Source organism: Pteropus medius, unplaced genomic scaffold (assembly GCF_902729225.1).
Source record: "Pteropus medius unplaced genomic scaffold, Ma_sr-lr_union100, whole genome shotgun sequence".
NCBI classification, from domain to species: Eukaryota; Metazoa; Chordata; class Mammalia; order Chiroptera; family Pteropodidae; genus Pteropus; species Pteropus medius.
This window is the reverse complement of record NW_024349800.1, coordinates 4,219,120-4,232,514: the sequence shown is the minus strand read 5'-3', so window position 1 is coordinate 4,232,514 and position 13,395 is coordinate 4,219,120. Positions and strand designations below refer to the sequence as shown.

At 39.4% G+C, this 13,395-nt stretch overlaps 1 protein-coding gene and 1 pseudogene across 7 annotated transcripts in view; one reads left to right on the top strand and one right to left on the bottom strand.

Moving 5' to 3' along the window:
* The window catches only part of TAMM41 (TAM41 mitochondrial translocator assembly and maintenance homolog), a 45,353-nt gene extending 33,633 nt beyond the window's left edge, over positions 1–11,720 (top strand). For 5 of the 7 annotated variants that reach the window (XM_039886757.1, XM_039886755.1, XM_039886758.1 and 2 more), the window contains 3 exons: positions 701–866; positions 2,226–2,288; positions 11,585–11,707. In XM_039886757.1, the coding sequence (XP_039742691.1) occupies positions 701–866; positions 2,226–2,288; positions 11,585–11,661 (306 nt within the window). In that variant the 3' untranslated portion in view covers positions 11,662–11,707. Of the gene's footprint in view, positions 1–700; positions 867–2,225; positions 2,289–11,584 lie in introns of all 7 variants that reach the window. The other 2 variants (XM_039886756.1, XM_039886754.1) reach the window with 2 other exon arrangements.
* LOC120622421 (uncharacterized) lies at positions 5,994–6,112 on the bottom strand (annotated as a pseudogene).
* Positions 11,721–13,395: the final 1,675 nt, after the last annotated feature.

The following is a 13,395-nucleotide window of genomic DNA, read 5'->3' as shown; positions in this document are numbered from 1 at the left end:
TGTTTTATTTCTCTATTTTTCAATTTAAGAATACATTGAGAACAGAAAGCACTGATGTAACTTACTCCTATTTAAGAAATAATGACAACTATGTTTTATTGATGTAGTTATTCATTTCCTTATTCAACCAATGTTTTTGAGTACCTACTATATGCCAGGGGATTAAAAGTGAATAAGATTAGTTTTTGTCATCACTTTATTCCTACAATTTATGAAATACAGCATGGTGTGTAAAAGCCCTAAAGGCAGGGGACACTCTTTCTTATTGGCTGCATGATCCTGGCTGTGTTACTCTGTGTCCCTGTGTTTAATATGGAAGAGGTAATTTGAGTGCCTGTATTTGCCGGGGCCTCAATAGATGTTAACTACAGCCCCACATCCTTTAACTGCTGCATTTAAGACAAGTAGAAACTTTAAAACTGAGAGTCAGAATTGATTCTGAAAAGAAGTTCATATTCTTTTCTCTTGTAGAACTGAAATATAATAGGAAAAGAATTCACTTTTTTGAAGGAACTTAGAATTCTGAACAGTTACACATTCAGTTTCAGAAAGGAGACTGTCTCTTTAGCATGCTGCCTAGTCTAGGGTGTGAGTTCATATATGTGTGCGTGACTTTAAAGAGAAGCTGTGTGTCTTTGGGTATTTATAGAATTCAAAGTACTTTCCATAGACATCATCTGTTTTGTTTTGTTTTGTTTAGATAGATAAAAGCCCTGAAGGACAATTCACTCAGCTGATGACATTGCCCAAAACGTTACAGCAACAAATAAATCGAATTATGGACCCTCCTGGAAAAAACAGAGACGTAGAAGAAACTTTATTCCAGCTTGCTCATGATCCTGACTGTGGAGAGGTAGTGCGACTAGGTATGTTTATGAATTTGACGTTGAGGAAGTGCTGGCTGTGGGTAAAAGCAAACTTTGTTTGTGACTGAGACGTATTCTTTATTCTTTCTTACCTAAGTGAGATCAAGAGATAGATTGCTTCTAGGAAGAAGAAAGCAGTAAAAATCTGAGTTTTTTCCAAATCTAAATTTTCATTTGTTTGAAGTAGGGGTGGTTAAAGTACTTCCATTTTCAGATTCCTGGGTCCTAAATCACTGTCAAAGGGGAAAAACAATGTTTCTTTTGGTCCCAAGCACATAACTTCTAGAAGTTATTTCAAAGACATGTCTGTTTTTTTCATGGTGGGTCTAAGAAGGAAGGAGACTGGTGACATTTTTAATGCTTTTATAACATCAAGAACACGGCTTTCATCAGATAACATTAAGAACACAGTTTTCATCAACTAACTCCCATTCAGTGTGTCATAGTGTGTTCAGCAGTTTCCCCCTGACATGGCCCATGTTCCATACTTCATCCCCAGGGCCTCCCAGATGTTTTCCCAAAACTCTGAACCTTATCTTCAGAGACCCACTTCCCTTTGAGGTGTTAAAGGTAATTTATGAGGTCAGTCAGTAAAGAGATATTTAGAAAATTGAAAATGACTCCCTCCCTCAGAAGAGTGTGTTCTCCTATTTCATTGGGTACGTATTTACTGAGCTCCTACAAGGTGCAAACCAATGTGCCAGGTGCAGTTCATAGTGACGATATTGAACATTAGCTACAGTAGGTGGGCTCCACGCACAGTCTCTCAGCGACCTGCCCCAGGTTATCAGAGTATATGTTTAGGTCACCAGCTACCTATTCTGAAGATAAATATGGAGGCATATCATTTGTTGTTTTTCATTTTAACATAATTCTGGTCACGGTGTGATCTCTGTTGCCTTTCTGAGAGCATGGGGGACTGTGCTGTTGCTTTTCACTGAAGAGTCCTCTGTATGTGTTTTCATAATGAAAGTTTTTCCTCTGGGCAGAAACATTTGTTTTGTTTTATATTTTTACATCTTGGAATTGATAACAAACAGCCTTAAGCAGATTTAAAGTCATAAAATGGTCTTCGAGGGTCACTAACTCAACCTATTTTAAGATGAGGAGGCCCAGGCTCAGGTTAAGGTCAGTCGTTTGCCTATGCTCACATAGCTCATTGGTGACACGGCTGACAGCTCCAGTCTCCTGGCCCTCAATTTTGATACCGTTTTCACTGTCACTCTGTTATACTAGGACAGAGATAGATTTGCTGATTTTATTTGGATAACTAGAAAGAATATTTAGTTTCAGGTTTTAAAAGTATTGAGATCACTAACATCTGGCTTTTTTGGCATCCTTGTTGGTTTTTCCTCACAGGGCTTTCAGCAATCGTGAGACCTTCTAGTATAAGACAGAGCACCAAAGGCGTTTTCACTGCTGGTAAGAACTTTAGAAAATCTGTTTACTTAATGAAGCTTCTGGACTGAGTGACCTCAGCATCCCTGGTTAAAATGTAAAGCTTTGTATGTATCCTGCAAGTACTTGTGAAATGCCGAATTTTGCTGTTCATAAACTAAGACATTGCAATAACGTACAGACAGGCAGACAGCACTGTAATCTGGTCATCTAAAAAAGTCAAACTACGTGAGGTACTGTTGAAAGGCTTTACAGCCTTTCTAAGTTTTCTGATTAACTCCTATGTGTAGGTTTTTCTCTCATGTTTTTTACTTATGAAAGTTATTGTTGCATATTGTTGCAGAAACAGCAGTACCTTGCCCTTCTCCCCCATTTTCCCTCTCCAGAAATTACTATTTCCAACTCTCTTAGTGGGTTATTTTTGTTTTCACTGCTAGTTCTCTAAATTATACTACTGCTTCTTTGCTTTTCAAATTTAGGCATTATCTGTTGACTTCTCACTGTAATAGAATAAAATTTAACTCTTCCATGCACTCTTTTTTAAAAATTTAATTATTTAAATTAGTTTCAAGTATATAATACATTGGTTAGACATCTATATAGTTTATAAAACGATCCCCCTAACTACTCCCTCCCTCTCCTGGCCCTCCACCTAGCCATCATATTTCCATGCACTCTTATGACACACCCTCGACCCTCCCATCCCTCCGTCCTCCTAATATTAGTTATATTGTAGTTTTGGTAAAGTCAGTCTTCACAGTTTACATCTTATGACCATGTTAATAAGATTCACAGGTCAGCCACATACTATACTTTTCCTTTTCTGTACAACTTCCTTTTCCAAGGAGTTTGTCTTCACCTCTCATCTGTGTATCTCCTTTTCTGCATATCATGTCCTTCACCTTTATGGCACACACTCTCATTATGGTGACGCACACCATGCAGTAAATTTCTGAGAAAAGGTGCATGGAAGACAAATTTGGAGACTGTGTGTGTCTAAACATATCTTTATTTTACTCTCACACTTAATTGAGACTTAGGCTACGGATAGAATGGAAATAGTTTTTCTTTAGAATTTTGAGGTCATTGCTCCAACTATCTTCCGACTTCCAGGATTGCTGTCAAAGTCCAAAGCCATTCTGATTCTTAATCCTTTGTATACATCCTTTCTAGAAGCCTGTTAGATGTTTACTCTCTCCCTGGGCTCTGAAATTTCTCAGTGATGTGCTTTGATGTGAGTCTGTTTTTATCTGTTATACCGTGTATTCATTGCTCTTTCAGTTTGGAAACTCAGAATATAAGAATTTTTTCTTTTTTCTTTACTTTCTTCCTATCTGTTTTCTCTCTTCTTTCTGGAACTCCTTTTGTTCAAATATTGGACCTCCTAGGCTAGTCTTTTGGTTTTCCTTCTTTTCTCTCCTATTTTTGATCTCTTTGTCCTTTTGATGTGCTCTCTGGGAAATTTTCTCAATTTTAGCTTCCAACCCTTCTATTGAGTTAAATTTCTGCTATTACATTTTCAATTTCCAGCAGTTCTTTTTGTTTTCTTTTTTTGTTCTCTGAAATATATGTGTATATGTATGTGTGTATAAATTTTAAAACATCCCGTTCTTGTTTTATGGACTTAAGCCTTTGAACATATCTTTGGATAATGTCACATTGCCTTCCCAGATGGTTATATCAATTTATAGTCCCACTGGTAGTAAATGAAGTTCTTGTTTCTCCCCATTCTTTCCAACACTTGGAACTGTCAAATGATGGCCTTTTCTAGTTCAGTCTTTCTTATGTAACCATGTGCTGAGCGTCTCTCATGTGCTAGCCATGCAGGATAGAAAGTGAACACAAGACACCATCCTGCCTTCAAGAAGTTCATAATCTAGAAAGAGAGTCAGGCATAATTGGCTCAGAGCTAACACAAAGAAGGGAGTGGTCTTTCATCCTGATTCTGATTCCTGGGTTGAGATAGCCAGGGAGCTGTCTTGGTCACACCCCTTAATATTTCACCCAGCTTCCTGGATACGCAGCAGAGAACTTGGCCTCAAGGACACTGCGTGGCTCTCTTGAATCTTTGGAAAGATTCAGCCAAAGATTCAAGAAAGATTTAGTAGTACCTATGCCAAACCTACTCAACTGAAGATTTTCCTACCATTCAGGAGTACATAGCTTTGAGTTTCCAGCTAAGATATTTATTTAATCTGTGTTCCTGCTGGTTTATCCTGGCAAGGCTGAAGATGAGGTGCTTTTGTTTGCTTGGGTGGTTCAGGCTATTAATATGTGTTTTGCATGATTGCAGCTCCCTTGCTATAATACTCCTTGGGTGTGGCTGAATGCTTGAATTTTTTATTTGTGGGGGTTTGTTTGTTTGTTTGTTTTTTGGCTTCCTGTGCTATAAGAAATTACTACATTTATTGGTGATTTTTTTTTTAGTTGTGAGAATGGTAGTGTGACAGGGTTTTTTAAAAGTTCCTTTTCTTCTAGAAATACATAACTAAAATATTTACAGATGAAATGAAATATCTGAGATTTGCTTCAAAATAAAATGTGGAGGGAAGTGAGTAAGGAGTAAATGACATAAGATTGATCATGACATGAGTTAATACATTGTCGAAGCTGGATGAAGATACATGGAGACATATTGTATTATTCTTTTATAAGTCTGAATTTTTCTCTAATAAAAGGTTTTTAAAAATCCAACATCATCTCTTGACACTTCAACCTGAATGAATCTTTGGTCCTCTTTCCACTCGTTCTTCCCAGTTGCCAGCAGAGGGCAGTGGGGAGCACCTCACAGATCATGCAGCCCAGATTTCCGTGTGGCTGTGGAGTGCCCATTGTAGGGTCCTCTGCTGGCTTACTGTTTGCTTCCCATTCCCTTCTAAACATGCCTTATTGTCTTGACAAGTCCAGAGTAACAGAATGTCTGTAACCTGCATGAGATTGAAGAAATTGTGGAAAGTGATGAGCATCCCTTCAGATTCTATAGGTTTACTTACTTTTTATTCTGGCTTCTCAGGTTTATGGTGGTTGTGGGCTATGAAGAAGTGAACACAGGCTAAGGGAAAGGGTTTGTGAACCCCAGAGACTAGGTTTCAAATTCCAACTTAACTGCTATGACTTAGGCAAGTTACATAATTTTTCTGAGTTTTAATTTCACAGCTGTAATTATACCTGCCTCTCCAGGTTGTGAAGATTATTGTATCTTGAATATATAAAAGCATCTAACACTGTACCTAGTCTTTCTTCTTTTGATATCATTTTCTAAACGTTTCCTGACTTCTCTTTAGAATATGGCTCTTTGCACTGTGTTATTCAAATCGTATTAGTCCTTTAACCAGTCCCTTAACCTCTAGGTGGATGAAGTAAACTAGCAATGAAAGGAACTGAGTGGCTGGTTTGCTTCTTTCTCTTTCCTCTTAACTACACAGCAAGTTTCAGAATCTCCATCCTCCCAGACTTTGTTCTTTAGAAGTCCTCTTATTGCAGTTTTAGCTATTGTTTTGCCTTACTGTTGCTGGGTTCATCTTTTCAAAATCTCCATAATTCTGCATCTGTTCACTTTTCAAGTCAACTAACGTATCATCTGCAGGGTGAGAAAACCCCAGTGTATTTGGTTGAGTTTTTATTTATTTTTTATTATTTTTTTACTTTTTAGTTGAGGCAACGCTTGATTGACCTCACAGGTTGCAAGGACCTTGTCAGTTTACAATCCCTTATTTTTTTATTTTTTTACACCTACAGCACCTGGTCGTCCTAGGTGGTCTCCCATCCAAATACTAACCAGGCCCGGCCCTGCTTAGCTTCCGAGATCAGACAGGATCGGGGTTGTTCAGGGTAGCATGGCCATAGACGAGTTTGTATTCTTTTGTAGCCATTATCACTCCACTTCTTTGCAGCCTCCTACTCATAATGAGGGTAAAAAGAAAGTTTCAATCTTCCTCTTATCCAGCAAATATCTTTTATGTTCAAATACAGTTCAGTTCAGACAAGTAGCTAGCCAGGAGCTAAGCTTGGGGTCAGAAGACATTGCCTTGAAGTTGTAGTTACTCATTTTTTGGCTCTGTAACCTTGGTATATCAGTTAGCCCTCTGCCTTAAAATGGCAGGGCCACCAATACCCAGTTCACAGGGTGTTCTGAGAGTCTCCAGTATATTACCCAAACTTAGGTGAGTCTAGTCTAAATCCCTAGAAAAGCTGGAAGCCAGGCATCTATAACCAGCTCAGAGAATTGCCCTTTCTCATAAGCCATGTTCGATAACACAGCAGCGTATTCTCATGCAGTCTTTTCACATTCTGTCTTTATAAGTTCCCTTGAAATTCCCTGACCATCAGATACACCCAGAGAAGTGAGGACAGAAATACTTCTAAAACCAAACACTTTTTTTCTCTTTACCCTGAGATTTGATCATTTAAAAAATAATGTTGCCTCCTCTTAGACTGTGATCTTGGTAGAATTTCAGAGTTATCATCTCTGGATAGTGGATCAGTAGCTGGAGCCAGCCAGCTTAGGAGTAGCCAGAGATTGTTTAGCTTCCTAATATGTGCCTTCTCCTCCTTTCATAGAAGCAGCAGATGGCATCACATCTCTAACCTGTAACAGAAGACCAGCTAAGCAAACTGTCATATTCTGAGCAGCAGCAGTCTTTTATGTTTCTAATCTGATTGGAGAGCAGTAGAGCTGTTTGAGTATTCTGGTATGGGATCTGGGAGAGAAATGGGGGAATTTAGTGATTAGACTGAGAAGTAAGCCGGAGCCAGACAAGGGAAGGCATTAAAAGCCATGGAAAGGAATTCAGAGTTTATTCTGAGAGTAGAGGGAAGCCACTGAAGGACTATAGAAAGACCACTATAGCTAGAGAATAGAGAACAGATTGAAGGGAAATAAAGCTATTGCTTGGGAAACTGGTTAGATATGGTTGCAGCCAGCCAGGTGAGGAATTTTGGAAGCCTGGACTCAGGTCATTACAGTAGAGGCAGAGAGAAAAGATGCAAGAAATATTTGGAAAGCAGATTACCAGGTCTTAGTGACTGGACGGATATGGGAAATGAAGGAGAAAAATAAGTAACAGATAACTCCCAGGTTTCTGGCTTAGGAAGCAATAGATGGTGCTGTTCCAGGATGCGAGGAAGGTTAGAGGAGGTTAATGCATTTAATTTTTGAAATCTTTATTTTTGCTTTATTTTTCCTCACCTGATTTTCTGGTCAATCACAATTAACTCTGGGGACAGATACCTATTTACTTCTCTAGCTTCAAAAGATTCAACTGAATTAACGAGGCAGGTTCAGTCTTGTTACTGAAAAGATTCTGGCATGCCTCAATTGATTCTTACCAGCCCTTTCCTGGAACACAATAGAATGGATCATTCATTGACCTCTGCTTCTGATCTCTTATAACTAAAACATTTTAAAATGAGTTGTAATTCTGCCTCTGAAGAGGTTTTCTTTGTAGATATAACTAACTATGTTTGGCTATTAATTGGAAGAATGCTGAGGGCTTACAGATTTTTCCCTCCTAAAGATCCAAAATATAGAATTATGGGAAGGTAGAGACCTCTCACAGCCCAGTCATTTCTGACTCACATTATTTCTTGGAGAATTTTGTCTGCCATTGGACTCATCAGTTTAAGGTCACACAGGGAATTTATAGTCTCACATATGCAGTAACTTTGCTGTAGGTCATGTGAAGCAAGCGGGAAGGCGATAGAAGAAAAACCTTAGGAGCCATATATTGAAGTAGATTTCTGTATGTTTCCAAAACAAAATCCTGAATTCATGATGGTAAATAAGGTAAAAAAAATGGTTTAAAAACATTTCATCCTTAGGTAAATAAGGATCTGTCTAAAGAAGATGTATCTAAAGAGATGTTGCATCTTTATCCATTGGGGAAGGAGCAAAGATAGTTTTCTCTATCAGGCTGTCTTCCCTCAAGCCACATTCTAAATACAAACTTCCCAAATCACCATCCTTTTTTTTTAGAAAGGAAGAAGAAACTGAAAGTAAGCTTTTATATAGGCCAAGTAGAATTCTATGGAGTGTAAACTGTGTGAAGGTAGAGACCATAACTGTTGTTCATACCAGTATCCCCAACAACTCTCTTAGTGTCTTATATATATGGGTACTCAATAAATACTCATTCAGTGTATTTCAGTAACTGAATAAATTAAAGATTCTCGACCTTCTGTAGAATGGGAAATCTCCAGCTATACAGAAAAGTACACAAATCATACATTTGGTGAATTTTCATAAAGTGAACACATTCATGAGCCTAGTACTCAGATGAAGAAATAAAATGGTACCAATCCCCCAGAACCCACCCTGTGCCCAGTTACAGCCACTACTCCTCCAAGAGTAACTACTGTCCTTACTTCTAATGCCGTGTTTCTGTTTTGCCCATTTTTGAACTTTACATAAATATGTACTCTCTTGTGTCTTTCTCTCAGTAACATCAATGAGATTCCTTATGGTGTTGGGAATAGTACTGGTTCATTTATTCTCATTGCATCCAGTCCATTTGTATGAATGTACACAATTTACCCACTCTACTAATGATGATTTCTTGAGTTGTTTCCAGTTTGGAGTTATTACAAGTAGTGCTGCTGTGCATGTTTTTATACCTGTCTTTTGGTGAGTGTATTTCTGCATTTCTGTTAGGTATAAACTTAGGGGTAGAATTACTTGATCTAAAATGAGTGAATGTTTAACTGAGGTAGGTACCACCAAACAGATGTCGGAATTGCTCTCTCACTTAGCAAGAGTTCCTGTTGCAGCACTTCCTTGGCCAAAACTTGATATGGGTCTTTTTCCTTTTAGGTGCTCTGGTAAGTGATTAATGGTATCATACTGGAGTTATAATTTACATTTTCCTAATGACTAATTAAATTAGGCATTTGTTCATATGCTTATTTGGATCTCCTCTTTTGTGAAGTGCCTATTCTAGTCTTTTGCTCTTTTTTCTGTTGAGTTGTCTGCCTTTTCTTGCTGAATTCTCTATAAAGTCTAGATATGGGTCCTTTGTGGGATATATGTAATGCAAAAATCTTCCATTCTGAGGTTTGTTGTTTCATTCTCTTAATGATGTCTTCGGTGAAGAGAAGTATTTATTTATACTTAGACTAGCTTATCCATTTTGTCCTCTATAGTTAGCAGCTTTTTGTGTCCTGTTTAGGAGATTTGGACTACTCTAGATTCATGAAGTTTAAGTCCACCTTTGTTGCAATTAGAATATTAAGGCAGAAAGGACCCTTTATTGTGATCTGTTGGTTCTTAACTTTTTGCAAATCCTGGCTCCCTGTGAAAAGCTGGCTAAAACTCTGGACCTTCTGCACAGAAGTGCACATGTGTACCTATGCAGCAAACTGCAACAGTTCCAGGGTGTTCACAGACTGACATTGAAGCCTGTTTATGGGCCCCTTGTTAGAGAACCCCTAACCTAGTCCAATCTAGTCATTGTGCCGGTGAGGAAATCGAGGCCCAGAAAGGGTGGAATCGCACTGTAAGTTTGTAGCCCAGCTGGGACTAGAATGCAGGTTTCTTGACTCCTCTTCCAGTGCTCTTTGTAACAATTCTCTGCTGCAGTCTTTCTGAGAATATCTCTCTGGCAGAGCCATGGAAGAGAGAGACTGTTTTCAATTAAAGGAGGTTTCTATCTCCTAAGAGCAAAAAATGGCCGTATGGTGCTGCTCATGTACTTCATGTATTTACCTTAAATGTTAAGCTCCAAGGAGTCTGTGAGTAAGTTTTTGAAGTTGAACTGGGATTTATCATGGTTGATGCAATTTCCTCTAGCTGGGACGCTGCGGCCTGGGGTTGCTGTGTTGAACCTTACCATTTGCAACTACCTGTATTCTGCTTAGTGTCTTGATTGGTTCTGGCTGGAATTTTATAAAGCACCTTATGTAATAAGTTTCCAGTCTCAATGCTCAAGTGGGTGAGGTTTACCAGAGTGGTTGCTCCAGGGAGAAAATTAAAAGGGGTGGAGGCAGGGAAAGGAGCTCTGAGTTTCTTGACTAGGCTATGTCAGTTTGCAAGCAGTCAGCAGACAAGCTAGTCCAGAGTTTCTAGAAGTACTTGCTAATGATTTTACTGATACCTTTTGCCTTTTAACCTGCCACTGCCTGCAGTAGCCTCTTTAAAGGTCCTAAGTGGACTAGGCAGCTTAAGGTAACACGGCCAGGTATTTTCAAGAGATCACTTAAACCCCAGTGTTAGGGAGTCTCCAGAACTAATCCTGTTACCTCATCAACAGTGCTTACAAAGTGTACTGCCAGGGGCGCATTTCAGACTCAGCACAGATCACAGTTTGTATCTCACGGTGAAAATGACTATTGGGATCTTTGGGCCACACCCCAAAACACAGACTAGATGATCTCATCCTTAATGCAAAGGAAGTCAAGCCCATAATACTGTCTGCAAATAGGACCTTATTAGATCTGATAGACAAATAACATCCCATTTATTCTATCACATTTATTTATTTCTCAAAAGACCCCAGAAAGCTTCTTCTCCGATTTCATCAGGTACTTATGATTAAGTAGATAGAGGGTACTGGAAGGTCAGATATCTGAATGAGGTACAGATATCTGTTTCGTCATTTCAAAAGCATTTGCTGAGCACCTGCTATGTGCTGTGTACTATGCTGGGACATGGGGATATAAGGATGAACAGGACAAGATCCCTGTCCCAGGAATTGTGAGTCTAGGCAGAGGGTCAGGTGAATAAACTGACAAGCACTATACAGTGGGGCGTTCTTTGCTGTGTATCAGCTCAGGTGCTCTGGGACTAGGAGAAGTGTCTGAATTGGCCTGGGAGTCAAGGAAGGCACTTCTAGAGAAGAAATCCGAAAGGGGATTCAATATCTACCTAACAGAAAGTGATGGAAACAAGATTCATTCTGGGTGGATCAGCTGCATATGCAGTGACACAAAAGCAATGAGCTGGGGAGGGTTGAGATGCAGGCATTGGGAGTTAAAGGAGCCAAGGATGCCCACTTACATACAGATTTTCTTCTGTGTTCTTCCTTTTTCCTCCTTTTAAAAAGAGCTGCTAAATTTAAAGGCTGCCAATATGCTTGTGCCTCAGAAGATTTCACTTATCTCCGAAACTCAGGTACCTTTAACATCCATATCATTGTTTCAGTAGATGCCTAAATCAGAATCTTTTCTCTTCATATTGATCATAGTGACCTTTAATGACTTTCAGCTCCCAGGGTCTCCTAAACCCTTCAGTCAGCCCATCACTGCTTCACTACGAAGACAAGTCTCTGGTCCAAATATCATACCAATAAGCCTTAATTTTCTCAGCTGTGTCTTCTTTTCTATTTTAGGCATGAAGAAATCATTGATTTACGGTTCACGAAAGCTGCATAAAATGTGGAAAGGATGGCTGAGGAAAACATCCTGATTTTGCTTGCTTTTATATATGTTATGTGTAGATGAATAAAGTTGCTTTTTGACAAAACAGTGTTTGTTATTTCGACCCATTGTTTGAATTCGAAGATGCTTTGGTTTGTATAATACAGCAGATCCTCCAATAACATTGTTACTTTCAATGTCATTTCATTATAACATTGATGAGAAAGAAAAAAATTGATTTCCAGGTGGAGCCACTGTCTGTGTGGAGTTTGCACATTCTCCCCATTTCTGCACAGGTTTTCTCTGGGGACTCCAGTTTCCTCCCACATCCCAAAGCTGTGCACATGAAGTGAGTCGTTGCGTCTAACTTGTCCCAGTCTGAGTGTGGGTAGGTGTGTGAGTGTGCCCTGTGATGGAAGTGCATCCTGCCCAGGGTTGAGTCTTGCCTTGCACCCACCCAGAGCTGCCAGAATAGGCTCTGGCCACTCAGGACCCTGAACTGGAATGAATGGGTTGGAAAGTAATGATCTTAATGATTTGATTTTATTAATCTTTCTTAAATGTATGTATAGCTCACAATTATTTCAATGTTTAATATTGAAAGTGTTTTCAGTCTTTACAAGATTGGTGATGATTTTATGACCAGAGATATACTTACTGTAGGGACTTAAATTTTGTTTATATCAATTAGCCTAGGGTAAAATTGGTTTCACTATATGTTTTGCTTAAAGTTGCAGTTTCTAACCTTTTGACAATCTTAAGTAAGAACTTACTGTACTTGTTTTTATATGTATGTATTAGACATTTAAGTGGTGGGGGGACCCAAATTCCTTTGAGGACTTAGCATGAGAGAACAATCCTCTTTACATACAAAATCATCTGTGTCCTGCCTTCATAAGAGCTTTAGCTGTGTTCTGCATTTTCCAGTACGTGAGAGTCAAGAGACCTGAAAAATTGTGCATATGCTTGTGGGCATGCAGTTCCAGGGGTTACAGGCAGGGACTCTCTCTAGAGCCTCTCTCTGCCTAGGCTCCATCCTTCTTCAGTTGTCTTTTTTCCACTAAGAGATCACAGGTGTTGCATCAACATTTTCCTGGACCTAGGTTTTTTTACTTTGGTCTTCAGCAGTGACTTGGATGAGGAGCCTGCCACAGGCCCCTTGCAGAGCCTTCCCTATTATAACAGGAATGTTTGAATAACAAAAAATCCATTGCAGAGTGCCTTGATCAACAAGATTCATTCAGTTCAAAGAACTGAAAAGTTAGAGGTGTGATGGGCTTGATTCAGAATTGGTTTGATTCAGCAGATTAACAGAATCATCCAGGACCCAGTTTTTCCACCTGTCCTCTCCCTGCCCTTTGCCATGTTGGAATTCGAACCCCACAATGTGCCTTAGGCTGGCTTCCCTCTTAATTCTGAGACTGCTGGCAACAACTTCAGGAGCTATGTGCTTTCCCATCCGTATTCAGGGAGAACAGGGCTCCTTTCAGAAGCCCTCTTTAAAAGGCAAGAAACCTTTTCAGCAGCCCCCAGCAAGCCACTGTCTGATTTCAAGGCCCTACTTGAGTTACTTGCCCACCCCCAAGCCAGTTACAGGCCTGGCAGCTGGAAGAATGTTTGCTCCATTTCTGGAGAGAATCTGGCTGGTGAGAGCATCACAAGGGACTTCCAGACCTTCTCAGCTATAAAACCTCAGAGCCCTTGTAATACAGGACAAACCTTGAAATATTAAACACATATATTAACTTTTCTTTAGCAATTCTCTCCGAAGATCTCATAGACC